At 38.4% G+C, this 26791-nt stretch overlaps 1 protein-coding gene across 2 annotated transcripts in view; it reads left to right on the forward strand.

Annotated features, from left to right (window-relative positions):
• SNX9 (sorting nexin 9) overlaps positions 1-26791 on the forward strand; it is a 53313-nt gene that overhangs the window by 17740 nt on the left and 8782 nt on the right. Inside the window, exons 5-13 of one of the 2 annotated variants that reach the window (XM_065732653.1) lie at positions 7437-7620; positions 8375-8528; positions 9529-9613; positions 10496-10621; positions 10910-11027; positions 14866-14996; positions 18259-18362; positions 20604-20707; positions 23378-23455. In XM_065732653.1, coding sequence (XP_065588725.1) covers positions 7437-7620; positions 8375-8528; positions 9529-9613; positions 10496-10621; positions 10910-11027; positions 14866-14996; positions 18259-18362; positions 20604-20707; positions 23378-23455 — 1084 coding nt within the window. The remainder of the gene's footprint in view (positions 1-7436; positions 7621-8374; positions 8529-9528; positions 9614-10495; positions 10622-10909; positions 11028-14865; positions 14997-18258; positions 18363-20603; positions 20708-23377; positions 23456-26791) is intronic. The other variant, XM_065732661.1, reaches the window with a different exon arrangement.

Consider the following 26791-nt stretch of genomic DNA (forward strand, 5'->3'; position numbering starts at 1 on the left):
TGGGTGTTCCATGCATCGTGAACCAGAGATGGTTATATATCTTTCAAAATTTGAGTAAGATTTCTTTTTTAGATTAAAAAAGATGAAGCAAGTTCTGGCACTGTCTGTTGGATAAGAGGCTGTTTTTTGTAGAAGAATGTTTCTCTTTCCTTTTTTCTCATTTTTTATTTTTTCATAGTTTCTGTCCAGCATGTCATTTTATGGAGTGGCAAGTGAAAGATATATGAGGACAGCCATTATCTTAAACACAAGCTGCTTGTTATGTTCTGCGGATTGGTACATGTGTTACACACAGGGACAATTAAACATGTCAGAGTCCATAGGTCAAGTGGAAGAACAAAATCTGCTGTTTCCAGCAGCAGGATGCAGAGCTCTCACTTGTTGGAAAGTAAATGCTTTACTCATTGTAGCAGCTGGGAAAACGTGCCTAGCTTGTGGAGCAGTTAAAAATCAATTATTAGTTTTCTTATCTGTAACTTGTACCACAGAACTTTGATATGAATTCAAGTCTCTTGAAAACTGTACGTGATGTTTTCTCATGACAGTCAGTATACACAACTGCATGGTATTTAATTTATGCTTCCTTGTACTGAGCTAGACAGTACCAAGACCAATACAAGATTGCCTAGCTTTTAACTAAAAGATTATAAGTATTCTTCAGTAATCAATTGTAGTTTGCTTTGCTATGACTATCTAATAGAAAAGCTGATGGAGGAGAGGAGAGTTCCCAGTGACACCTGTAAGTGCTTCCTGTTGTGCTCCATGCAAAGTCATGGGAGAGTGTAAAGATGACAGTGCCAGGCTACGTACAGTGATGTCCAGTAATAGAATAAGAGGCAGTGGGGACAAACTAAAACGATTGAGGTTTCATCCAAACATCAGTGGACACATTTTTACTGGGCAGGTGACAGATCACTTGCCCAGGTTGCCCAGGTCTCCTCTTTGGAGATGTGTAAAGGCTATCTGGATGTGGTTCTGGGCGCCTTCCTGGCCCTACTTGAGCAGGGTTGGGCCAGATGGACCCAGAGGTCCCTGCCAGCCTCAGGTACTGTGGAATGTATATAGTACATACAAGTACTGTATGAATAGAGTACCTGTGTGTAATATACTCATATACACCCACACACTTACAGTCAGAGCTCCAGACCTCGGTGTGACTGTCTCACTTTTTATCGACAAACTTTTTTATTTATTGGTACCCTGTGAATATTTCAGTTAAACACAGAACTCAAGTTGTACCTCATGAATTTCTCATCTCAAGCTGAGCCCAAACCATTGATTATAGTTTTTTGGTTTTTTTTAACTCAGTAAAATTTACAGTAATTTTGAAGGTTGAGTGGGAACTTTAGCTCTTCTGCTGTTAGCCTTGCTCTGGTTTTTCATCCTTAAGAGTTCCTAGCCACACTGTAAGTTTTTGAGGGGCTTGAAATATTTGCAGCACCTATTTCTGTAAAACCTGAGCGCTATTTCTCTTGTGAATGAAATATATAAATTAATTTTACCTAGAAACAACTACTTATTGTATAGTAATGTAGACTATTTTGAATGGTGGTAAAGGCATCTGTCTGTGCTTAACACAAAGTACTCATGTGCCTGGAGAAGGGCAGAAAATAAAGCCCTTATCTACAAAGTAGGAAAAATTACAATAAGGAACTTTTCTGTTAGAAATATAGAATTACTATGTCAGTGTAGCTTTGGAAGATGCATTTCTAGAGGAGGCAAAGCCTGAAAAGGTCAGTGCTTAACGGTTTACATAGGATCAGCAGCATACTTAATCTGTAACACAAATAAATTGCAGTTTCTTCATAACAAGTTTTGAAACACAATAACTCCAAGTGAACAGCTTCTCTCATCTTTATCAGCGTATTACTCTTGTGCATCTGACTCCTCTCCATTATCCTTCAAATGTTCTGTGAGATGGTTTGAAGAAGCAGTCTACCACTGTGTATTACAGTGAAACTATATTGCTGGAGATGGAGAGAGGGCGAGGGAAGAGTGTGAACCTGGGTGCAGCCAAGGTCATGCATGCATGGAAGACGCTAATAAATTCCATCAGGCTGATACGTTTGGGTTTCTTGCTTTCCTGCTTTTTCATAGCAGAAACCATCTTGTTGCATTGTCAAGATTTTATTGTGACTTCAATTTCCTCAAGATTTTTTTAAATTTTATTTTATTTTAAATCTGTGTTCAGTAAACTGCTTTTTGGTTAAATATATTTTCTAGAAGAGCCTATGTCTTGCTTTGAATGTTAGTTTCTTCAGTTTCTGACATTGATTTGATACTTTGTTCACATGGCTTATGGCTAGTAAGAATTTAATTGGTATACTGAGCAGTCTTGCTTCAGCTTTTTGGATATTTTGCCTTTCTTCCAGATCAGAGATCTCTTATAGTACATGGTATTTTCATTGTGCAAAAATCTTGTGGTTAACTGTCTCTTCATGTAAGAATTTTTTCTTTCCCACAGAAAAGCTACCTTCTGCAATCTCTTTGATCTTTTGTCTCATTTGTAAAATGACGATGCTAGAATTTTATGAATTACACCTTTGTAAGTCACATGGTGCAAAATAGAGATTTAATATTGCTGTTCTGGCATAGAAAAGCCTGATACACTGAAAGTTTGCATTGGCTCTTGTACTGTTGCATCAGGAAGTCATCATGTTGTTCATCCCCTCTGTACCAGCTTTACTTCTAGAGCTGTTGCCTGTAAGAATATAGCCTTCTGCTCTCTGAGTTGCTCCTCAGTGTATTACTCCACACTTGATTGTGTTAGCATTTGCGTTGGTTAACAAAAGTTTGTTCAGGTGCTTTGGATTGATCTGTATTCAGATGCACAGTTGCAAGCAATTGCCTTGCTATTTTCAAGTTGCTTAATGAGTGATTGGGTCTATATACAGAGTGCTTCATCTACAAAATACAACTTGTGTGTTCAGACTGTGGAAAGCATTGAAATATGAGAAGTTAGATATTAAAGAAGTGGAAACTAAAATTGTCATAGGTGAAGCCTGGTGCACTGAATAAGCATTCCTAACTGCTGATATTTTGTTACTTGTTATACTAATGTTGGGGATTTGAGTTTATTACAGGAATATTTTATGAAAGCACTTGTAAATAACCAGGACATCATAGAATTTTTATTACTAGTAATATATTAAAGTTGCTTTAACATATATGTAACTTTGCATCAGAGCTGGTAGTCCAGAGGAGTTGTAGGTGCCTCATTCATGGAGATGTTCAAAACCAGGGCAGATGGGACCCCGGGCAGTCTGATCTGATGGGTGGCAACTCTGCCTACAGCAGGGATTTGGAATGAGATGAACTTTAAGGTCCCTTCCAACTCAAACTGTTCTGTGATTCTATATGTATAGCATCTGCAGCCTCCAGTCAAAAATGTCACTCCTTCATGTTTTGATTTGTTTAATGAAGACAGTGACCTTCCATCCCTAAGCTGAGGATTTTGTTGTTGTGGTAAAATTCTTTTTCTTGTTCAGCTATCATTAGATGTTCAAAAACATGCTAGAATTCTCCTGTCTGATCCCCATCCCCCCATCCATAATCATCGGGTTCTAAAGTGAGTTTGTATCTGTACTTAATGGAAAATTCTTAAAATATTTAGTAACGTGTTCCCTCTGTTGTCCGTCCCCCAAATAGCCGTTTTTGTTCTAGTTTTTCTCCTAGAGCAGTAGGAGTGGACAAGGCTGTAGTGGTTTACAAAAGGGAGAATTGGTAGCCTTTGAGGAATTTATTCTTGAATTTCATCTCATAGATTCATAGATACATTAGGTTCAACCTATGAACCCATAGATACATCTAGTCCAACCATCCTCCTATCACCATCCCTACCCACTAAACTACTAAATCAAATCCCTTAGCACCTCATCTAAACGCTTCTTGAACAGTGCTAGGGATGGTGCCTCAACCACCTCCCTAGGCAGGCCATTCCAGTGCCTGACCACTCTTTCAGAGAAAAAAATTTTCCTCAAATCTAATCTAAATCTTCTTCAGCACATCTCAGTTGTGTATATTTGATGTTACATAGAGGAGCAAAGAGACACAGCATTTCACTTGAAGATTGATTAGTTTCTTAATTACAAATGGTATGGCATTTTTCTTTTTGTGCATTTGTGGTTGAAATTGCTTTGTATGCTTGGATGTTGGATATTCTGTGTCACTGTATTAACTGAGTAACAGTTTCTTGCAAAAACTCTTCATCTTTTCTGTGCTGCCTAAAGAGAGATCAAAGGATTACGAGTTTCAATTATGGAAAACTAAAGGTGTGAGAACATGAAAGTTAATCACTTAGAGAATATTGCTGGCCTAATTAAGGCTGGCAAGTATTGTCAGCCAGAGCTAAGCCGCAGAAGTGGTTTCTCTTATGGAATTTGTCAACTGCTGAGATCTGCAGAACTGCTGAACAGAGCTGAGATTATTCCTTTAACAAATGCTGTGTCTTTAATTGGGCCTCTGTGGTGTTGTGAGACATTAAGGAAGGCAGACCTTTGGATTTCTGAACCCTTCTCTATGTTTACTAATTTTGGCTACCACTTGGAACCCTCCGCAGCGTGTGTGTTTGCCGGCAGACATTTGAAGAAAGATAAAGGGTGACCTGAAAACACTCTCTGAGTTGTATCGTCTCGGTATACTTTCCTAATCTATCACTTACCCTCTTTCTCAGTGCCTTGGAAAGCAATGTGTGCCCTTCAGCTGAAAGGAGGTGAATGGGAATAGAATATCCTTTTGCACCCTGTGGGTCACCTGCACAGGGGAAAGAGTTTATCCCAGACCTTTTTTGGACACCTCAGAGGTAAAACTTTGATTTCAGAGTAGTGCTTCCTTGTAGGCACAGAGATAAAACATCTCAAGAAGCAGTTTAAGTCACTTGTTTCCCCCTGCTGTACAGCATTTAATGTGTATCAGCAACTGCCTGCAAGTTCAGTGATGATCACTTTTGACAGCCATTCTTTAGTACTGTACTCAGTATTACTGTTATTACCTCCCCCTTACTTTGCAGTGAATCTTAAGGTTTCTTTGCCACCCACTCATGTACCAGATTTCACATCAACTGCAGAGAAGAGGAAAACTTTACTCAGCCTCTTGGCAATCATCCCACTTCTGGGCTTTCATTTGCCAGTGATCAGCCCAACATATATTGCAGAAGGATATGCAAATGAATATTATGCAAACTATTCTTTTCTAGGTGCTCTAAGTTGCATTGGGAGTAGACATGCTTTTCCATGGGTGTGAGCCCCAACATCTGCATTTTTCTTTAACAAAGACAAAAAATTCTGATGGCATGTTGCTTGTTGGTTTTTTTTCTCTTTACATAAACTTGTATGGGGTGAACATCATAAGAAGAGCAGCCTGGTACCCTATAAGCCAACAACAACTTCACCATGATTAGAACTGTGTATCAGCTCTCCAAGAATTAGTAGACCTCAACAATATAGCTCTGCTAGGGTATAGTGTTCTCACATCTTAAAAAAAAAAAAAAAAAAGTTATCAGTAGGAGCTGTCCTCACAATTGCTCTCACTCCAGCATTTCCTAGAGGCCAATTGTTGTGTGGCTCACTTATTTCTCTTGGGTCTTCTGAATGGAGATTTCCACTCAGCTCAGAGGCTTTCGCATTGATTTCCAGTTCCTAGGGACTCTGTGCCTGAAGAACAGGTGCTGTGCTACATCAATAGTACATGCCTTTTCAACTCTTAAAGGTTTGATAGTATCTGTGAAATCTGACCATCAGGAGGCTTCGTTTTAGGAAAAACTAAAGCAGGAGCTCGCATTCTGTGATTCCTGAGGATTACTTCAGAGAACTGTAGAAAAGTAAAGCATCGACATAATTAAAAAGTATTTGTTCATCTAAGTGGTGAGTGTCGTATGATGTCCTTACTATAGCAAATACTTTGACTCACGGTAGCATCGAGGACTATAAAGCAAAGTCTCAGGTGCAGCTGGTTAATTAAACTTTTATTTTTGAAAAGGTTCAACACCTGAAAAATCTAAAATATTCAGAAAATAAACATTGCATTTGTTGCACAAATAAAATTTTTGCTTTCCTTGCTTACGAGGGAATGTTTCAAAATTGTGTAACAAACCAGACCTTACTCAGGTTTTGCAGTGAAGTGGTTTTGTTAGTAAGCTGAAAAAAAAGCAGTGATTTTTATTTAAATTTTAACTTTATTTATTTATTTTGAAGAACAGTTATATTGAAGATTTTTGAAGGGTTTAGGGAGAATAAGTTGGCTTGTCATGGGAGTTTTAGTGAATCTTCTGCCCTGGAAAATGCTTCAAGTTTCATGTAAATGTTATGGTTTTACGTAAGTCGTTATAGCAATTAATTATGTTAGGTATCCTTAATATGCTGCTACATGATACAGGCAGCTCACTGGGTTCTGCAGACTTTGAGATTATTTTCTTTCCTCTTACAAAACTCAGTTCCACCCTCAGCTGAACAAGGCAAGCTTTGTAGGCTTTATTTTCTTTCCTTCCCCTTCTCCTCCTTCTACCTACACTTTTGGGTGTGTGGGTTTTGATTTGTGGGGCTTTTTTTCCCTCTTTCTACCAGCATGTCTCTGCACTGAAGCGTTTGGAGTAGACTGCACTTAACTACTCAATGCTTTTTCAAAATGTAGTGTTAAAACTGAAGTTGCAGAGCAGGATGTTAAGCTATTAATCCAGCTTACTGACAGGTAAACCTGAGAAATTGATGCAGTAGTTACAGGCATGTCTGCTGTGTGCTCTTTCCCTGAGGTTTCCACCTCCACTGCAACCTTAGTGGAAGGGTATGTGATTCACCAGAAGCTTGTGCTGGGGGAGTAGGCCTACAGGGAGGTGCCAAACTCCATTTCCTGGCAGATGTTTTGTTTCCTTTTTTCATCTTTGCTATAAATGAGTTAAGCTCTAACAGGGAAGCTATGCAAGTTCCCAGACTGGTACACTCAATATTGGTGGTGAGCAATTTAGGATTTGCTTTCAGTAAAGCATGATCTATGTTTCGTGAAATAAACATTCAGTAAAATGCTAATCATTGACTTTCAAGACATGCTAATTAGTCTGTAGATTGATGTTATCTCATAGTTCACGTACACCATACTTTTGGTGCCAGAGTAAAATAATTTTTACTATGGGTAAGAGTGCTTCCTATGATGGTTGAGCAAACATTTTAACTTCCTTAGGGAGATGTAACATTTATTTTCATGTACTAGTGTCACTTTGCTGGAAAGCTGATCAATTTTTTTCAGGTGCTTAGTGCATTTTAAGGCTGTGTAGGTAGGAATGTAAGATTTAGCTGCTGCTAATGAACTGAACAAATGTGAAGTGCTGAATGCAAATGTATAGCCTATCAGTAGGACATCAAAGACTTCAGGGAGAACGTATATGTTCTTTGCTCATGTCTTCATCAATTCCTTCTTTGTTTTTTCCTTCTGTTTGCATAATGTAGGTAAACAATGCCAGTGATCCTTGGTCAGGCTGGAATATTGGGAAGTCTGGGAACTGGGATAATGGAACCTCTGGTGATAGCTGGGCAACAAAACCTGAAAGTGCAGCTGGCCAGAGGAACAGTGCTTCAAATAACTGGGATACAGCAGCAACGTTTGGTCATCCACAAGCATATCAAGGACCAGGTGTGTTAATAATGCTCTTACTTTTGAATAAATTAGGGTAGGTGGACAGTGGATATAGAAATTACCTAATCTTTTGTAACTGTAGGAAATGATTTGTTTAATCAAAAATAAATACAAAAATAAAAATAAAATCATTCCAGGTAGCAAATCATCTTACAAGTAAATTGAATACTAAAATGATGAAGGTTGTTGTTTAGTTTTAAAAATAATAATAAAAATAAAAATTAGATTCACAATAACAGATGCCTCAAACTGCCTCAAGACAAGAGTGTTGTTCAAAGGTGATCTGCTCTTAGACATCTTGTTCAACTTGAATAACTGGAACTTAAACACCATTGGATTTATACCCTCAGGTTTTGAAGACGTAGTCTCCAAATCCTTGATTTCAGGAAGAAGGTAGCCTTTCAGAAGGCTCCTCACCTATTTGCAGTAAAAGACTAAAATAAGAGAACTTACAACTGGCTATTACTAACCTATAGTATATTAATATAGAACAGTGCTGTTTTTTGTAGTACTTCTGCACATCAGCTTTTTATTTTTACTTATTTGTTTTTAAATATTCTAGCCCCTAGTCTAGTGTTGGTCAGGATATACTTGGTGGGGATGATGACTAAGGAAGAATAAAAAATACAAGGTCCAACTAGCTAATCAGTATATTCACCTTGTTGATTATTTGTGTGTGAGTACTGAGGAAGGTGCTTCTGCTATGTAATGAGAAAGTATGTAACTGTCTTCCCCTCCCTCTCTACTTCAGCAGCTGCTGATGACGATGATTGGGATGATGACTGGGATGACCCAAAATCATCTTCACCATCATACCTTGGTTACAAGGAGTCTGAGTCGTCAGAGGCTGGGGGGTCCCAGCGTGGAAACTCTCGTGCAGCTGCTATGAAGTTACCACTTAACAAGTAATGGAAAATGCAGAACAAATGTGCACATATTGAAGAGAACTGGAATTTTTCAAGTAGCATAGATGTGTTGCTTGAAATATGCAATGTAAATAACATTTATAGGGGAAAAAAGTATGTGGATTCAGTATTGGCTCTGTGATTAGATAATGTAGATTCAGGAAAGCCTGAAAGTACATCACAGAGCTATTTTTGGAGTCTTTATATAAACAAATAATGCTTTTACAAGCCCTGTGTTTCTGGACCTACTGTTGTTTAAATTTTTCATGACTAATCATTCACAGATAGTTGAGTTTATTCATCAGTGGACATTTTGTCTAGTTATGCTGTAGTACCTCTCCATCACTGTGGCATCTACATGTTGCAAATCCATTTAGTATGACCAGCATAAAAATAATTTAAAAGCATTTGTCTGAAAAGTGTGTCAAACTTGCAATGTTTCTGCAAGCAAATAGTAGATTATAGGTATTTCAAGGACTAAGTATCTTAGTTTAAAAAGAGAACTATTTGCTGTTTGTAAAGACTTTGCACGGACTTTAAGGATGCTGCAGTAATTTTTGTGTGCTTTTCTTTCCAATTGGTGGACAATTTTTTTTAACTTTTAAAATCCACACTTCATTATTCTTTCAGATGATTGAATTATCATTGTCTGAAACAGAAAGAAGGTGTGCATGTATGTATGTGGATGTGTTTATCTGTGAAGTATGGGCTGTGATGCATAGAGTGGCAAACATTAGTTCATATTCTACTGTTACATATGCTCTGATGGACTGCATAGCACAAGTAACTAGATGTCACGTAGGAAGGTGCCTGTATTACACAGATAAAAGCTGGGGATTAGCAGCATAACGTTCTCTGCTTTTTCAGAGTTAACAGTTGATAATCCGTGTCATAATTTTTTTCTATTTTTCAGAAATGCTGTGTTATTTTCTTTGTGGTGGTGTATTGTGTGCATGTTGAAAGGGGATGCAAAGTAAATTTATCACTTTGTTTTGGTTAGATTTCCTGGATTTGCAAAACCTGGAATGGAACAGTATCTATTGGCAAAGCAGCTAGCAAAACCAAAAGAGAAGATTCCCATAATAGTAAGTTGGAGGTGGATGAGCAGGTGTGACGGTGGTGTGGGTGTGACTTTTGTTTAGTGGGTTAGCTGGATTTTTTGTTTGGTTATTTTGAGGGAGGAAGCAGAGTGGTGATTGATTTCTGACTTTTTTGGGTGTTGGTTTTTTGTTTTGTTTCGCTTTTTAGATTCTCCCCACTTCCCTTCTTACCCAAGTTAACTGTTAGCATCAGGGTTTTTAAATGTATCTGGATCAGACAAAATTGGTTCTTAATGCATAATTGGAAATGCCACTGTCATTGTGAAACTTTATACCACTTAAAGTCATGATAGACCACATCTCAGAGTCCTGTATCACTGTGGGGTTTTTCAGGGTCAGGTCTTAACTCTTCTTCTAAGTGTTCTTCTGTTTTCAAAATTATTCTTGATAGTGTTTTTCTTACCTGCATTATTTGTGAATATGAAAAATAAGCCTTGTTGAGATGGAGAGGGCATTTCTCTGTGTCAGCTTTCTAGATAGTTACCTAATACTGTAAAGTACTTTCATAAAGATTTGCAATATTCAGTCATGATTATCAGTTCGTCTTCTGATCTAATAAACAGACTGTTCTATTATAGTGAAATATGGTCAAAGTAATATTACCTATAACTCACTTCTCCTTAGTTATTTGAAAAACCATGTGCAGAAGTACTTAAATACAGCTGTGGTATTTTAGCTGCAGGAAACCCCTATGTTTCCTGAGTCGCAGGCTCACTGAAAGCATCTGAAACTTTTAAATGAAGAGAGTTAGGAACTCTGTTTTGAATATATTCTTCATTCATATATGGAGTGTACTTGTTTCCTTGTTTTAGCGGGTACAATGTCATGTGTTCAATTAAAAACAGTAATATTTGCAATTTTTTACAGATTGGTGATTATGGCCCAATGTGGGTTTATCCTACCTCTACATTTGATTGTGTGGTGGCAGATCCCAAAAAAGGTTCAAAAATGTACGGTCTCAAGAGCTACATTGAATATCAGCTGACCTGCACTGTAAGTGTGTCTGAAACAGGCTCTTCTTTTTCAGAAATGTGGGTCATTTGTACAGAGAAATAAATTTATTTGAGTTAGTAACAGGGTTGTAAATTATGGTTGATGCAAGTTTTCCTGTTAAGAGTTGCTTCTTTATTTCCTAGCATTTTTAGTTCTGTAACTGTAGATTCAAGGCTTTGCATCATAAGCTTTGTTTCATGTTCCACGTATTTAGTATTCTGGTTGCACTTGTTTCACGTTGCTATCTCAAGATGCCTGTCAAAATTCAGAGTTGTGTTTCTCTTACAGAACACTAATCGATCTGTCAACCACAGATACAAGCACTTTGACTGGTTATACGAGCGTCTCCTGGTTAAATTTGGATTAGCCATTCCAATCCCATCTCTTCCAGACAAGCAAGTAACAGGTAAATGTTTCTTACTTCTTTATGGACTCATGGGAATCATAGAATCACCAAGGATGGCAAAGACCTCCAAGGTCATCTGTCCAACTGTCGACTCTCAACAATATTTCCCACTAAACTGTGTCCCTCAGACAACATCTCAATGTTTCTTGAACACCTCCTGAGGCGGTGACTCCACCACCTCCCTGTGCAGCCCATTCCAGCACCTGACCACTCCCTCAGAGAAGTATTTCCTAAAATCCAACTTAAATCTACCGTGACATAACTTAAGGCCATTCCCTCTAGTCTTATTACTAGTTACAAAGGAGAAGAGGCCAACTCCCACCTTGCCACAGCCTCCCTTCAGGTAGTTGTGGAGGGCAGTAATGTCTCCCCTGAGCCTGCTCTTCTCTAAACTGAACAATCCCCGTTCCCTCAACTGCTTCTCATAAGACTTGTGTTCCAGTCTGCTCAGCAGCTTCATTGCCCTTCTCTGAGCACCCTCCTGGGCCTCAGTGTCTTTCCTATGGTGAGGAGCCCAAAACTGAATGCAGTACTTGAGGTAGAAGGAGATCAGGTTGGTCAAACAAGATGTGCCTTTCATGAACCCATGCTGGCTAGGTCTGATCCCCTGATTGTCCCACATGTGCCATGTGATTTCCCTCAAGATGATCTGCTCCATAACCTTTTCTGACAGTGAGGTCAGGATGACAGACCTATAGTTCTACAGATCCTCCTTACAACTCTTCTTGTTGACGGGAGTCCCACTGGCAAGCCTTCAATCCTCTGAGACCTCTCTGGTTGATCAGATGGTGGAAAGCAGCTTGGAAAGCACCTCCCCCAGCTCCTCAGTACCCTTGGGTGGATCCATCTGGCCCCATGTACTTGCAGCAGTCCAGGTGGAGTAGTAGGTTTCTAACTGTTTCCACCTGAATCATGGGGGGTTTATTCTGCTCCCCATTTGAGTCTTCCAGGTCAGGGGATTGAGTACCCCAGGGATAACTGGTCTGACTTCTAAAGGCAAGTATAAAGAAGACGTTGAGAACCTCAGCCTTTTCCTTATCCTCAGTGATCACATTCCCTGCTGCAACCAGTAAAGGATGGAGATTCTCCTTAGTCCTCCTCTTACTGTTAATATATGTATAAAAAAAAATTTATTCTCTTTTACCCCAGCAGTGAAGTTGACTTCAAGCTGGGCTTTTGTCCTTCTAATTTTCTCCCTGCATATCCTAACAATTTATTTGTGCTCTCCCCAAGTTGCCTGTCCCTTCTTCCAGAGGAGATAGGTTATCTTTTTCTCCTGGAGCCTCAGGAAAAGCTCCCTATTTATTCATGTCACTCTTCTTCCCCACCGGCTCATCTTGCAGCTCAGGGAGATAGTCTGCTCTTGCAGCTCTAGGACTTCCTTCTTGAGGAGCAGCCAGCCTTCCTGGACCCCTTTACCCTTCAGCACTGAATCCCATGGGACCCCCCCTACCAGTGTCCTGAACAATTCCAAGTCCTCCCTCCAGAAGTCCAAGGTATAAGTTTTGCTGCCCGCCTTGTGACTTCAGCAAGAGCTGAGAACTCTACCATTTTGTGGTGGCTGCCCAAGACAGCTCTGGTAGAGAAATAAAGAGAGAACTTTTATTCAAGTTTCAGTTACTTCTTGCTGCTTTCTTGTTTGTTGTTTGTTTGTTTTGATTTGTTTTGTTTTTGTTTCCATTTTCTTTAAAAACATATCAAAAAAACCTTCTGCCGTTCAAAATTTATGGTAAACTGTAACTACCTGTTGCTAACAAAACACCACCACTAAGAGCATCATTTCTTATCTCTGGTTTATTTCTCTAGGCCACTGATTTAAAACCAAGACAAAGTGGATTTTTTTGTTTGTTTGTTTACTTACTATTATTTCCCTATTATTACAGAAAATATTTACTTTTGGAGAGAATGGATAGCTAGTTATGTTCTGTATTTGCAAATTGTCTGGAGGAATTGTTTCGAGATTTTCGTTGTGCTTTTCTTTTGATTGTGAAAGTGCTATGTTGTAGGGCTTCTGCAGCAAAGCTCTCAGAGGAAGGAGAGCATCCTCCTACAAGCTGTTCTTTGCTTATAAGTAAAATGTTGCAGTTGTTCCTCCTATTGCTTGATTTCACGCTTGTTTTGGAAAGGTCTTTCATTTGTGTAACATTGTGCTCCAGTCTGATGCCCATTCTTGGCTTGACTAAACTCTCCAAAGCCTATGGAAGTCAGTTCTTACAAAAAAATGGGAAAGTGGGATTGGACAACTTAAGTGCTCGTGAATGACTGCAATTGAATTTTCAGTCTGCATTTTCAGTGGTCTTTTGTTCATGTTCTGCAAGGAGACAGGGGTGTTTGTAAGGAAAGGAATGTAAATATGTATAAAAGGAAAATGCATTACTTCTGCCTATTTCTACTTGTGTATTTTCTGGTAAGAATTTTATAAAGGCTTTAGGACAGCCATCCGAAAACAAACATGTGAAAGTAGGCACAAAGCTAACCACATGGCTGTGGGCATCAGTAAAAATGCAGCAGTTCAGTTGTGTTAGAAGAAGGCTAAGCATTGATGCAAATGCTTGGGATAAATGCTGAGGAAGCTGAAAAGTGAGAAAGTGACTTCCTCCCCTCCCCTTAGATTGCCTCACATTTGGAATTCACCAGTACACGTAAACTACAAGGAAACCAGAAGACTTGATGGAGTCCCTAGGTTTCATTTTAACTGCATCTTTACTCAAAAATTTGGCATCTCAATTAAATCTTCCCTGTGGTTTTCTGTCTCTTGGAGTATGTGGGAGAGAATAACTTCTCTCATGCCACTGCCTTCCCCTCCCCCCCAAAAAAAAAAAAAAAATTCTGAAGTGTTGTAGGAAACGCTGACAAACTGTGCTTCTCACTTTTTGTATTTGCAATTTTAAAATAATTTTTAAAATCCACCCTTGTCAAATTGCTGCCATAGTAACTATACAGTAAAATTATATTGAAACTGCATGCATTCAAGGTTTGTCATCTGGAGGAATCTCTCATTTCTTTCAAATATATCCTATTCACTCTATGTTTAAGAAGTCTGTAGTACATTTTTTTAAATTAGGAATTATTCTCTTATGGCATAGTTTGTGCTAAAACTAAAAGATTCTTATGAACACAGAGTGCTGAAGCACTACTGGTTTAAAAAAAAGTTTTTTGGTTACTTGGTGCTATAATCTTAGTGACAAAAAAAATCATTTACTGAGTTATATATGTGTTATAACCAGTTCATACATAAGATTTATTGAGATTATTGTTTTGTCAGACGCATTAGTTTGCTTATATAAAACTGTGGTTTTGAGTGATATTACCCTTCAAAATTTACTGTTTGAAATTGGACTGCTCAAATACAAATGCTTTGTGAAAAATGAATAGGATATGATGTCCTTGGAAGCAGGTAGTTCATTTTTCTCTAATTCCGTAGAGCCCTGCCAAGAATTTTTTAGACAGTATCAGGAAAACATATGCATTCCAAATCCATGCCTAGCTTCTGTCTTGGATCCATCTGGCTATCTTAACTTTTCCATCCAAAAGTTCATCTCTTTTTTTTCCAAAAAGTGGTTTGAACTGTGGGTGAGGTTTATGTTCTTTTCATGTTTTCTGATTGTCTTTAAAAGATAAATACCCAGTACTGTGATCTGAGGTTTTTCTGGGTAGTTTATGTTTGCTTCATGTAAGTTCTGCCTCTATTTAATAACTCAAAAGATGAATTACAGTTTCTATGTGTGAGTTTTTAGTGTTTGTATATATATGTGTGTGTGTGTACGTCCATAAATAGAATAAAGAAAAGCCAACTACTGAAATGGAAATATAACAGTTTCTGTTCAATGTATAACAGGGCGCTTTGAAGAAGAATTTATCAAAATGCGTATGGAGAGACTGCAGGCTTGGATGACAAGGATGTGTCGCCATCCTATTGTTTCAGAAAGTGAAGTTTTCCAGCAGTTTCTCAATTTCCGAGATGAGAAGGTAGGAAATGTCTGGAATTGAGGAATTGTTTCCCCCCTTACCCCTCCACACACACCAATCCCCCTTCAAAGTAAGAATTGTGCACTGTAGTCTCGTTTGTCTGCCCTCTGTGGGAAGTGGTGAGGATGTGTAAGCTGTAGGGTTTGGTAGATTTAGCTGACTGATTGTAGTAAGACGTAAAGTTGCTTTTGTGAAGTACTTTATGCCATTCTGATAATGCTCTTGAAAGTGCCTTTGCTGCCAGCCTAAGGACAGTTTGTTTCCTCCAGCAGGAAGGGAACACGTATAATAAAAACATTTGGGGTTTTTCCCTTGTCCATCTCTGTCAGATTTGCTGCAGTTCTCTTAATGATATTACTTTGCTAAGAATAGAAACTGTTTTGTTGCAGAATTGGAATGTGTTTGATCTTGTACTATATTTTAAAAACAAATTCCAGACAGTTTTCACTGCATTCAGTTGTAATAAGATTGTGCTGCAGGCTGACCCTATATACCAAGCTCTTTCTTATTTCCTCCCTTCCCTTTGTTTACATATGCGTTTCATTTTAGAGGCATTAATATTATCACCTTCAGTAAATAATATTTTATTCATGATTGAGATTCATCTCTGTTAGTAATTTAGATATCAGGTATCAACTGATCTAAGTAAAAGTAAATGGGAAAACTGCTATTTTCACCACAAAAGTCATACTAAATTCACATAGATTATTCAAAAAGTAAATGATTCTTGTAGTTTTTAAGACCAGGTTGAATAAAGCCCTCAGTAACTACGGTCACATCTGGGCCTTCTTGAGCGGCACGTTGGACTACAGACCTCCTGAATTCTATTTCAACTTGATTATTCTGTAAGAAAGGGCTTACTAACATAATAATTGCAGTCCTAATTAAGTGCTACTTGGACGGACAGCAGTGAACTGTATAATCATGTTAGTTAATCAGTGTCTCTTAGAATCTAACGTACAGATTGATATAAACAGCAGATGTGACGCATCTGTATTTTTTTCCTTCTGTTTCCACTAAGAACTTAGTATGACAATTGCATAATAGTCTTATGATCACCTTGAGTAGCTTCTGATATCAGCACTATCACACGTGTACATACAGCTGAATATAATTATACTGCATTTCAGTAGCATACAGAAGGACCTTTTTACCACAAAATCTGGAAAACAAAGTGCACAAGCAAAAGGGGAAAAAAACTCTTGAAGAAACACTGGCCCAATTGAAACTTTCATTGTTGCACTGTGGGGATGCAGTGAGAAAGGCTAAGGCCCACTTGGAATTAAAACTTCCTAAGTAGGTAAAGGATAACAAGAAAGGTTGTTCGTTTGTTTGTTTGTTAAGTGTGTCAACAGTAAAAGGAAGACTAAGGGAAGATGTGTGTCCCCTACTTAAATGAGATGGTTGCGTGTGTAACAGGACACTGAGAAGGCAGAGAATCTGAATGCCTTCTTTGTTTCAGTTTTTAATGCTAAGACTAGCCCTCAGGAATCCCAGACCTTGGAGGTACAAGATGGAGTCTGGGTAAAGGAGGACTTTGTGTTGGATGAGGAGGATCTGGTCGGAGATTGTCTAGCCAGAATCAGTGCACACAAATCCATGGATCCCAAGGGGATGCACCCACATGTCCTGAGAGAACTGGCAAAGATGATTGCTAAACTACTGTCTATCATCTTTGAAAGGTCTTGGCTAACAGGAGAGGTGCCTGAAAACTGGAGGATAGCCAGTGTCACTTCAGTCTTCAAAATGGGCAAGAAGCGGGATCTGGGAAACAAAAGACCAGTCAGCCTCACCTCCATTCCTGGAAAGGTGATGGAACAACTTGTTCCAGATGCAATCTTCATGCAATTGGAAGAGAAGAATGTTATCAGGAGTAGTCAACATGGACTCATCAAAGGGAAATCATGCTTGACCAACCTGATAGCCTTCTGTGATGTCATCACTGGCTGAGTAGATGCAGGGAGAGCAGTAGATGTCATGTACCTTGACTTCAACAAGGCATTTGACATAGTCTCCCACAGTGTCCATGTTATGAAACTTAAAAAATATGGGATAGATGAGTGGACATTGAGGTGGATTGAGAACTGGCTGACTAGCAGAGCTCAGAGGGTTTTCATCAGTGAAGCAGAGTCTGGAGGCCTTTAACTAGTTGTGTTCCCCGGGGGTCAGTGCTAGGTCTGGTCTTGTTCAACATCTTCATCAGTGACCTGGATGAAGGGAGAGAGTCCACCTTCAGCAAGTTTGCTGATGATAAAAAGCTGGGAGACTTGGCAGATACACTTGCAGGCTGTGCTACCATTCAACAAGACATGAAAATTCTAGAGAATTGGGCAGGGAGGAACCTGATGAGGTTTAGCAAGATTAAGTGCAGAGTCTTGCCCCTGAGGAGGAATAACTGCATGCATCAGTACAGGTTAGGGGATGACCTGCTGGAGAGGAGCTCTGTGGAGAAGGATGTGAGAGTCCTGGTGACCAACAGGTTGGCCATGAGCCTGCAATGTGCCCTTGTAAATATGTGCCCAAGATGGCCAATGTTATCCTGAGGTGCATTAGAAGAGCATAGCCAGCAGATCAAGGGTGGTAAATCCTTCCCTTCTGCACTGCCCTAGTGAGGCCACATATAGGCTACTGTATTTAGTTCTCAACTCCCCAGTTCAAAGAAGACAGGAATCTGCTAGAAGGAGTCTAGTGGAAGGCCACAAAGATGATTAAAGGCCTAAGGCATCTCCCATATGAGGAAAGGCTGAGTAACCTGGGTCTGTTCAGCCTGGGGAGGAGAAAACCAGGAGGGGATCTGATGTATGATTATAAGTATCTAAAGGGATGCAGAAGGCAAGTGAATGGGACCAGGCTCTTCTTGGTGTAGTGTAGCGATAGGACAAGGAGTAATGGCCTAAAGCTGGAACATAGGAAGTTTTGTACTAACACATGGAAGAACTTATTTACGGTAAGGGTTACAGAGCACTGGAACAGGTTACCCAGGTAGGTTGTGGAGTCTCTTTCTATGGATTCAAGACCCGCCTGGACACCCACCTGTGTGACCTATTGTAGGGAGCCTGCTTTAGCAGGGGGATTGGACTCAGTGATCTCTTGACCTTTCTCACCCCTGCAATTCTGTGATTCGTTTAAAAGATCTTGAGGTGTGGATGATCTGTTGTCCTACGCATTCTGTTCACTGTTTAAGTGCACGTCCTTAAAGATGGATGAATAATGATGATCAGTTCTTTTTTATTTTGATTTTTTTTTTTTGTCTTCCCTCAAGGAGTGGAAAACTGGAAAGCGGAAGGCAGAAAAAGATGAAACTGTAGGAGTCATGATCTTTTCCACAATGGAACCAGAAGCTCCTGACCTTGACATGGTAGAAATGTAAGGTGTTGGTTTGTTTGTTCTGGTATTTTTCATTGGTTTGTGTTATGCTTTTTTGTATTTGTGTGGGTTTTTTTTTACAGTGGATATTATACATCTGAGTAGACAGCATATACTGAGTTAATAAAATAGTAAATGTAAACACACTCATTCACGGATTTGAAGAGGTACTCATCAGGGCAGAGCTGAAAAACTGTAAATATGAGATTATAATATAAACCTTTCCAAAATTGGATAGAATGCCATGTGATGTGTCTGACTTCAGTGGCTGAGTGCTGATTTTGAAAGTATGTAAAGCTAGTTGATGAGAGATTGCTGACAGATCCCACAAATTTATATTTTGTTCTTTTAAACTGTGAACACTTCTGTGCTAGATCTGTCAGATAACTTAGGGTAACAATGAGTGGACCATCAAGGAAAGCAAAATTTCTGTAAAAATGCTTGCACACAATACAGTATCATTGCAATGACTGAAATTCATGAGAAACCATTTCAAATTTAAAGTGATTTAACTATCAAACTTCATTTACCTTTTTTATATTCTTCAAGTAGTCTAAATTTGTATATATATTATATGTGCATTTCAAAACACATGTATTGTTTACGTGTAATTCTCTTGATAGCAGATATTTTAGTTTTGTACCCTGTAAAAGATGAGGTTTACTCTGCAGCCTTTTTTTCACTTAAGCATAATTATTTTTCTCAGTAGATACATACTGTGCATTACATGTTGTAGAATGTTGAAATTTGGATAACGTTTTGCATCCAAAATGATGAATGAACTAGTGGGACAGAATTAGTAATGAGACAGAATTAGAAGTATTTATAGTAGCAAAAACAGTAGTATACCTACAGGTGGAAATAGTCTAGCGTGGGCTTTATGCAAGTGCTGCAGTGCTTTTTAAGGTGCATATAGTAGCTGTGTTGTAGCAGTTCTATGCTAATTAGAAAGAATGGATGTTCATAGGTTACTTCCACTTGGAACATGAAGATTTCAAACTTACCTGCTTTTCTGAATTGGTGTACTGTAGTTAACCCAGTGATATAAAAGCCTAAGGTAAACCAGAGGGAGGATTTTGTGCAGGAGAGAGTACATCTGATTATATACCCGTGAGCTTGTAATTCAGATGCTTGTAAAATCTCATTCATAATGCCAGCTTTTTTTCTGCTGTTTATATGTGGGGCTTAGGTGTCTGACACAGAGTTGCATCTTAGGTATCTGGAAGATAAGTGCTCTGAAAACCTCTTGATGTACTCGAGATAGCAAGCACTGATATGAACATTGGCAAGAAGCCCATCACTTCTGTAATGCTAGGCAAGACCACCAGTGGGACAGACTTTATGTAGTGCCATTGCTGTACCACTTCTGAACCCAACCCCATCAGTCCTGTTAATGTTTCTGTAAGAAACCCCTGCTGCAAACCGGGTAGTTCTAACAGAGCCTCTGCCTGAGGTGGGCAGCCTGGGCTGGTGCTTGAGGACCTACCTTCTGGCACTGCAAGGTGGCTGTGATGCCTGGGACATGCACACCGTGTTCCAGAGCCTGGGAACCTCTCAGGGTGCTATTAAAAATGGATGTGTGAACTTACACATTAGTACAGACACAGCTGTGCTGTCAAGTCTGCTCTGTTACTGATTCTGTGTTGTTAGCAGTATCAAAGGTGTTTGCCTTAATTCTCACTTTTTAATTACGAAGGAATAGTTAAATGGTGAGAAGGAAAGCAGGCCTTCATTCATATGAAGAAATTTTGAAAGTGTACTTAAATCTTACCTTAAAATATAACCTTGTTGTTTTGTTGTTTTTTTTTTACATAAGAGAAGAAAAATTCTGTTTCTGAAACATGCCAGTGTTTCCCAAAATCAGTCCCAAAATAGGACCACTTTTGTAATGACTTAATGTGATGACACATATATATATACATACACACACATATACATACACGCAAGAACTGACCCCAGAATACTTGAATGTTAATACCAACAATGCAGTAAAATTTTATATATATTACTAAAACAGTTTTGTACTTTGACAGTTTTTAATTAAAAAAAAAGTCTGGAACAATTACTTATATTTATTCACTGTTACATGAATTTTGCTGCTCCTGTTACTCTGTCATCTAATTTCCTGTTAATGTGGAGTCTTTCTGTTTGCATTTAGTGCTCTATGGATGTCTTGTGTAAAGTTAGACTAATGCATCTCTTTAAATTGCTTTTTGTTTTTGCTTCTTTCAAATGTCCCAGAGAACAGAAATGTGATGCAGTGGGTAGGTTCACCAAAGCAATGGATGATGGAGTTAAAGAGCTGCTGACAGTGGGGCAGGAGCACTGGAAGAGGTGTACAGGGCGTAAGTGTCCCCTCTGAACTCAATGATATTTTCAGTCTTGTTCTCCTGTTTGTTTGTTTGTTTGTTTTATAAGTCAAAGCACAGTTTAAAATAAAATGACATCCTAAATTATAATGAGAATGATATGCCTTTTTTGCAGTTTTTTTGTTGTCTGAAAAGATGAGTTGTGCAGTTTTTTTCGGTCCTTTGGTGTTTTTGCCCATAATAAAACTGTTTGGTCCCTGCTTATAGGGTTAAAAATACTGTAAGTTAAATAATTCCAGTCATCCATCTAAAATCCCTGTTGGCATCTGTTCTATTTGTCATTCATCTACATTTTAGTGATGTGGGCAAAGTAGACCTGTCTCTTTGATCAAGTAATAAATTGTTGCACTTTATTAACCTTTTATTCTTGCATGCTAGGAGAGGGGATTTAGACATGAAAAGAGTTCAAGTTTTTTGTTTGTTTGTTTTTTAATTTTTAATTAAAAAAAAAACAAACAGTGAGGAACTTGGTTATAACTTATTCTTTAGCCCAATTCTTTTTTTCTTTCCTTTCCTTTTTTTTTTTTTTCTTCTCTTCTATCTTGTCTCTTCCTTCCTGCAGATATTTAGGGTTGCAGAACTTCACACCAAGTCCCTATGACTGCCTGGGCTCTAATTTCCTAGTCCACAGCAGTGTTCAGTGTTTGTGGCCACCACAAGGCAGCTATTAAAGGAAGCAGGTACTACAGCTGAGAATCATAATAAACACTTCAGGGCAGGCTGTAGTGTCTGACTACCAAAGGACCCATTGTATAATTCTCAAATCTACATTTTTTTTTTTCTTTCCTTACCCCACCCTCCCCATCCTGCCATTTTTAAATCTTACAGAGAGAATTGTCCCCACACTTGGAATGTTTCCTGAATGTATCTCTTCATCACTATTTAATCTTACACTGTAGATGAATATCTGGAGCTGACTAGCAGGAATGGGAAGTGTGGGAGCTCAGTTTCTTCTGGTAGTGATTACATTAGCACCTGCAGGATATGTTTTTAAACTAATTACATTTCTCTACTTGATGAAAAAGGTTTCTTTCCGCACATCACTGACCCTCCTGCTGCTAATGTTAAAAATAGTCTAAATCTAAACTCTCTTATGTCACAAAACACTATTCTAATATTGTACAGCCCTTATTTCACTAAGGGATCACTGATGATTCTGGGTGAAAAGTGAAGGGCAGGGGAAGAAGGAAGGTCTGGCAACAGAGTCAAGAACAATAGCATTGCTTTGTAGTCACAGAAGAAAATGACCAAAACACCATAGTTAAGGGTTGGCTGTGACTTGTTTGACAGCAGAAATTCATTAATTCTGTTCACTCTCTCTCACATTGGTGCTTTAGGGATGTAATGACTTTTTAGGTATGTAATCATTTTTTACAATGGTCACAGCTATTAATTAGCTTGTATAAACATGGAACATAAGATGTGATTGGCAATTTTAACTTCTGACTTTTCAGACATTCATACGGAATGGAAAAAGGAGAACAGTAACATCTGGAGTTGAAAAGCTGAAGAATTTATATTCCCTGTCAGCTCTAGTCTGAACTCTAGTCTGAAATAATCAGAATTATTTTTAGCACTTCCTGAGCAATACTTATGTGCATTCCATTCCATAATATTTTAAAATGACTGACAGTGGAAACGTCTGAAATGCAAATGGAATGAAGATATTCTTTGCTGAAGTTGCCACTGGAGTGTCAGGAATGAGTTAATGGATGGAAAAAAAGCTTTAGTATTCTGAAGGGTTCCTGTTCCATAAGAAACATTATAGTTTTCATAAATAATCTAACTTCTGTGAAAGAATTTCATAGCTGATCAATAAATTAATTCTTTTATTTTTTTTCCCAAACTACAAAAGGATCCCTCTGAAAATCCAATTGCATGTAATGCTAAAGCAACCAAAAACTGCTGTGTATTCTCATGAGCACAGATATTTGACAATGAAAAGCAAATTTTTTTTTTCTGTTCCTTGTTCATATAGTTCATTTAAAACGACAGCAACAAAAAATAACTGCTTTCACTGCTCAGATTTAGGCCTCTGGAGTGGTGGTAGACAGTGTTAGTAGTGAACACATACTCATAAGTCATTTTATAGAATTCACTGTGAGGAAGCAAATTATGCATTTTTAATAAATGGACTCAAGAATTCAATTTTATAATTTAGATACTTAGATCAGCTTTTATTCCTGGATGAACTTGGTTTCTAATCTCTTTAAATATCAAATCCACAATTTCAGGAGTGTTTATGTATTATAGGTCTGTAAGCCAATCCACTCTTTAAAATATTAGATTTCTGCTCCACGTCACTTTCCTTATAGAGAAAGGTGAAAAAATCTCACTGTACACAAGAGTTGGAGGACTGGGCTTAGGAGTGCAGTGAAATTTTTATAGCATTTGTGCACTATTCCCTGGCTGTTGGCAACCTTCAGAAATCCAAATTGCTAGAGCTTTATCCAGTTTTGAAACTTGTGTAGCAGGGTGGAGGGGGTGAGAATGTGACTGTAAATGCTTTGCTGCTAGCAACAACGTAGAACCTCATTGGTTTTGACATCTACTTCTTTAAAGTTTTGGAAAGGTTGCAAATTAAGTAAGATTAAATCTTAAAGGTTTTTGCTTCTGTTTCCCTCTTTTCCCCTCTGTCGCTTTCAGCACTACCCAAGGAATACCAGAAGATTGGAAAAGCACTGCAGAGCCTGGCACTGGTCTTCAGCACTAGTGGTTACCAAGGTACTTAAACAGTTTCATTTGCACTTTTGTTAGCAAAAGATATTTCTGTGCTATGTTCGGGTTATTTTGGTTTATTTATTTATTTGCAAAGATCTTGATGCTTTCCTCTTTGAATTTAGATGTCAATCACGCTTCTGGAAAACAAGTAAAACCTTGTTTCCCCATATTTTATATGTCTGTTTTTTTATATTTTAATCTGCAGTCTTGTTTTTTTTGTCTCATTTTGGATTCGCATGCTGGGTTGGTAGTGGTGGAGTTTAGTTTATCTCAGTAATATATTATTTAATCACTGACCTAACTGATAAAACATGCTGTAGACTTTTTTTTTTTTTTTTTTTTTGTCCTATATTTCTGACATATCAAAGGAAGGGGAAGGAAATGCAGCCTTGAAAATATCTTCTACAAAACTGTTGTGTGCAACAACAACTCCACACAAGGATGAAAAACTTATTACAAGATTTTTGTGTGCCATTGTTTGGGGTGGAAAGTTGACAACTGTAGCCTTTCCCATCCTTATCTTTCCTTCTAGGGCCCTGAAACAATTTGTCACACTAGGTATGAGAGTTGTAAGAGACAAATTGAGGGAATTAACTGCAATTTATTTTTGCAGACTTTTCAGAGTTCTCCTCAGTCTGTAAGTCAAATTTAAAATCCTGCTTTGGTATGCTGAATTCCAGTTATCTGAAAAGCATTTTCTCATATCCGAAAGAGAGCTAATGAGGTATATTCTCTCTGGGATTCTCAGGTTAAATACAGTTCTTTTTCATATATTTTATTGCAAAATTGTTCTGTTTTAAAACCCTGAAGGTTGATAGCATAGACACTTCCTGAAATCTTCCTACTTTAGGACTTCTGGTTAACCAGTAACTATTTGGACTATAATCTGTTTCTTGGTTTGTACTCTTAACATTTTTTTCCCCTTAAACCACGTATTAAAATGTAATCCATTTTGAAACTTGCTCTGATGCTGGAAATACTAGAATACTTCTTGTAGTTCGTTCTCATCTTTGTCCCATACTTCAACAACATGTTTGATTATTTAGAATTAGAGTGTAGCATCTTGCTGAAAATGTTACTTTTGTATATGAGAACCAAGTAGAGGATTTGTGTAGTTATATACACTGAGCATAGGTTAGAAAACAGTGAATCCTATCCAGATACAATCTGTTGCAAGAATTCTTGAGAGAGGACTGAAATTTGTATGAACTATAATGTGCATTCTTTACCATGCTAAAGGATAAACAATTATGGCTTTAAATTAGGATGCAGACTTGCAGATCACCCTTACAAAGAAAGTTTCAATTTGAATGGTATGAAAAAATAGTTGTCAACGGTTTACGGGCAGGTTCGGCCCGGTTCCATGACAATTGGTACGGGGGACCCACGCCCCAGGAAAGGGGAAGGGGGAAAAGGAAAAGGGAGATGGGCCTAGGAACAAAACAGCGGCAACGATCTGAGGAGGAAAGCTAATTTACTAAATAAGATATCGGAAAGCGAAATAACACAATATAATACAATATAATTGGAATTAAAGCTAATAAATCAAATAAAATGAGCAAGAGAGAGTGTCCGATAAACCGAAGGCCTTACGCTAACGCTGAAGGCGGACGGCAGTGAGCACCCACTGCTGAGTCCATCCCCAAGGAAAGAGAGTGTCCCGTGACCGCAGACAGTTTTTATCTTTCCCTCTGAGCGTAAACACGTAAGAACGCAAAGCATCGCAAAGTCCTCTGGGGAATGGAGTTCTTCTTCTCTTCTGAGACAGGTATACCTGGAACTATCGATGATCCACGGAGCTGGAGCATTAACTCTTTAACTCTAAATGCACTACATGATGTTATGATGTGGAATACCAGTACCAAAAATCATAAAACCATGACAATAGTAGACCTTGTGGTTCTTGAGAACAAAACAAGGATGTTGCTGTTTGTCTAGCTGTACCTGGTTGCGTCCTGGTATTTTGCTGAGGAGAATACCCTTTTCACTGATAGTTTCTGTTCTTAATCCATGTGTTTTGCTCTTTTTAGTAACTAGTACACCAGTGTATTTTTTGTTATTTTTTAAGAATTAAGAGTTATTAAGAATTAAGAATATATAGGACTTCTCTTTTTAAGTTGTTTTCAGGAGAAGATAAATGCAGTGTTGTGTTGTTTTAAATGCCTTTACTGCTGCCTTCAGTCCGCCACACCCTGCTGTCTGTGTACAGTTTCATTTGTTGGCTGCTTCAGTTAGAGATCTGTAGATTGACTAGGCTCTGTGCAAGAGACAAAAGTTCCTAAATTTAAGCTGATAGAATGCAGCTTTCCTGATCTCTGTGTGACAATGCACCCATTCCTACAGACAAAGAAGTATTAGCTAGACTGAGCGTAGGGTATGATTTTTCTGGACTTTCAATGAAAGGGATTTGTTCCTTCGGCCATTCAGTTCAGTTTCTGTTGGTAGCTGAATCACTTCATCTTCTTCGTGCTGACTCAGATACTCAACTCCCCTGCACTTATTTACTTTTGATCAAAAGTTCTGGAAGTTTAAGTGTGTAGGCCATTGAAGATTGCAGTTATACATTTGGCTACATGAACATTTCCGGCTGCTGGTAGCTGACTTCTAGCAACGTATCTAGTATGTCAGTTCATTTGTAGTTTGTTTGGGACAAATCCATTGTCCTTACCTCTTTCTTCATTGCTGCCTTCTTGCTCTGCAAAGCCTTACGTCGAATGTCAGCTGCCTTGTCTCCTAACTTCAGATTAAAATGTTTAAGATAGCACCTGTCAAGATATGCTTGTTATGCTTATTCATTCAAGCTGTTTTTCTTATGCTGCAAAATGAGCCTTATCAATTAATTCCCACGCACAGGGCATATAAGGAATTTGGCTCCTGTGTTTGCAGAGGCGATGGTACTTTTAAAACTATTATAATGGTACATTGAAAGGTTTTCCTGTAACTTGCCTGTGGGGCCCTGTACCATTCCATCTGTTTTAGGAACAAGTGCTTTGAAAGTATGATCTTGGTCCTGAAATATATATTGGAAAGTTCCAGGATATGTCTGTGAGTCTCTTGCGACCTGGCACTAAGTTGCCCATCTTATTGCATCATGCGGTGAAAGCAGCCTTAAATAGCATGGCTTCTTTTATGTGGTGCCAAATGCTATGGTATGCCATTCCACAGTAGTGAAATTTCTTAATCATACATCACCCCTCAAGAATTTTCTTAGGCAGTTGCATGTAAGTTTCACAATTGTACCAGTTAGTGGCAGGCACATCTTGCCTTCCAGGCTACTTGAACATAGCAAATCTCAGGTGTACATTCTGACAAAAAAAAAAAAATCTTGCTGCATGTTGT

Source organism: Cyrtonyx montezumae, unplaced genomic scaffold, assembly GCF_038088225.1.
Source record: "Cyrtonyx montezumae isolate F1298 unplaced genomic scaffold, pur_monq_1.0 scaffold_0, whole genome shotgun sequence".
NCBI lineage: Eukaryota > Metazoa > Chordata > Aves > Galliformes > Odontophoridae > Cyrtonyx > Cyrtonyx montezumae.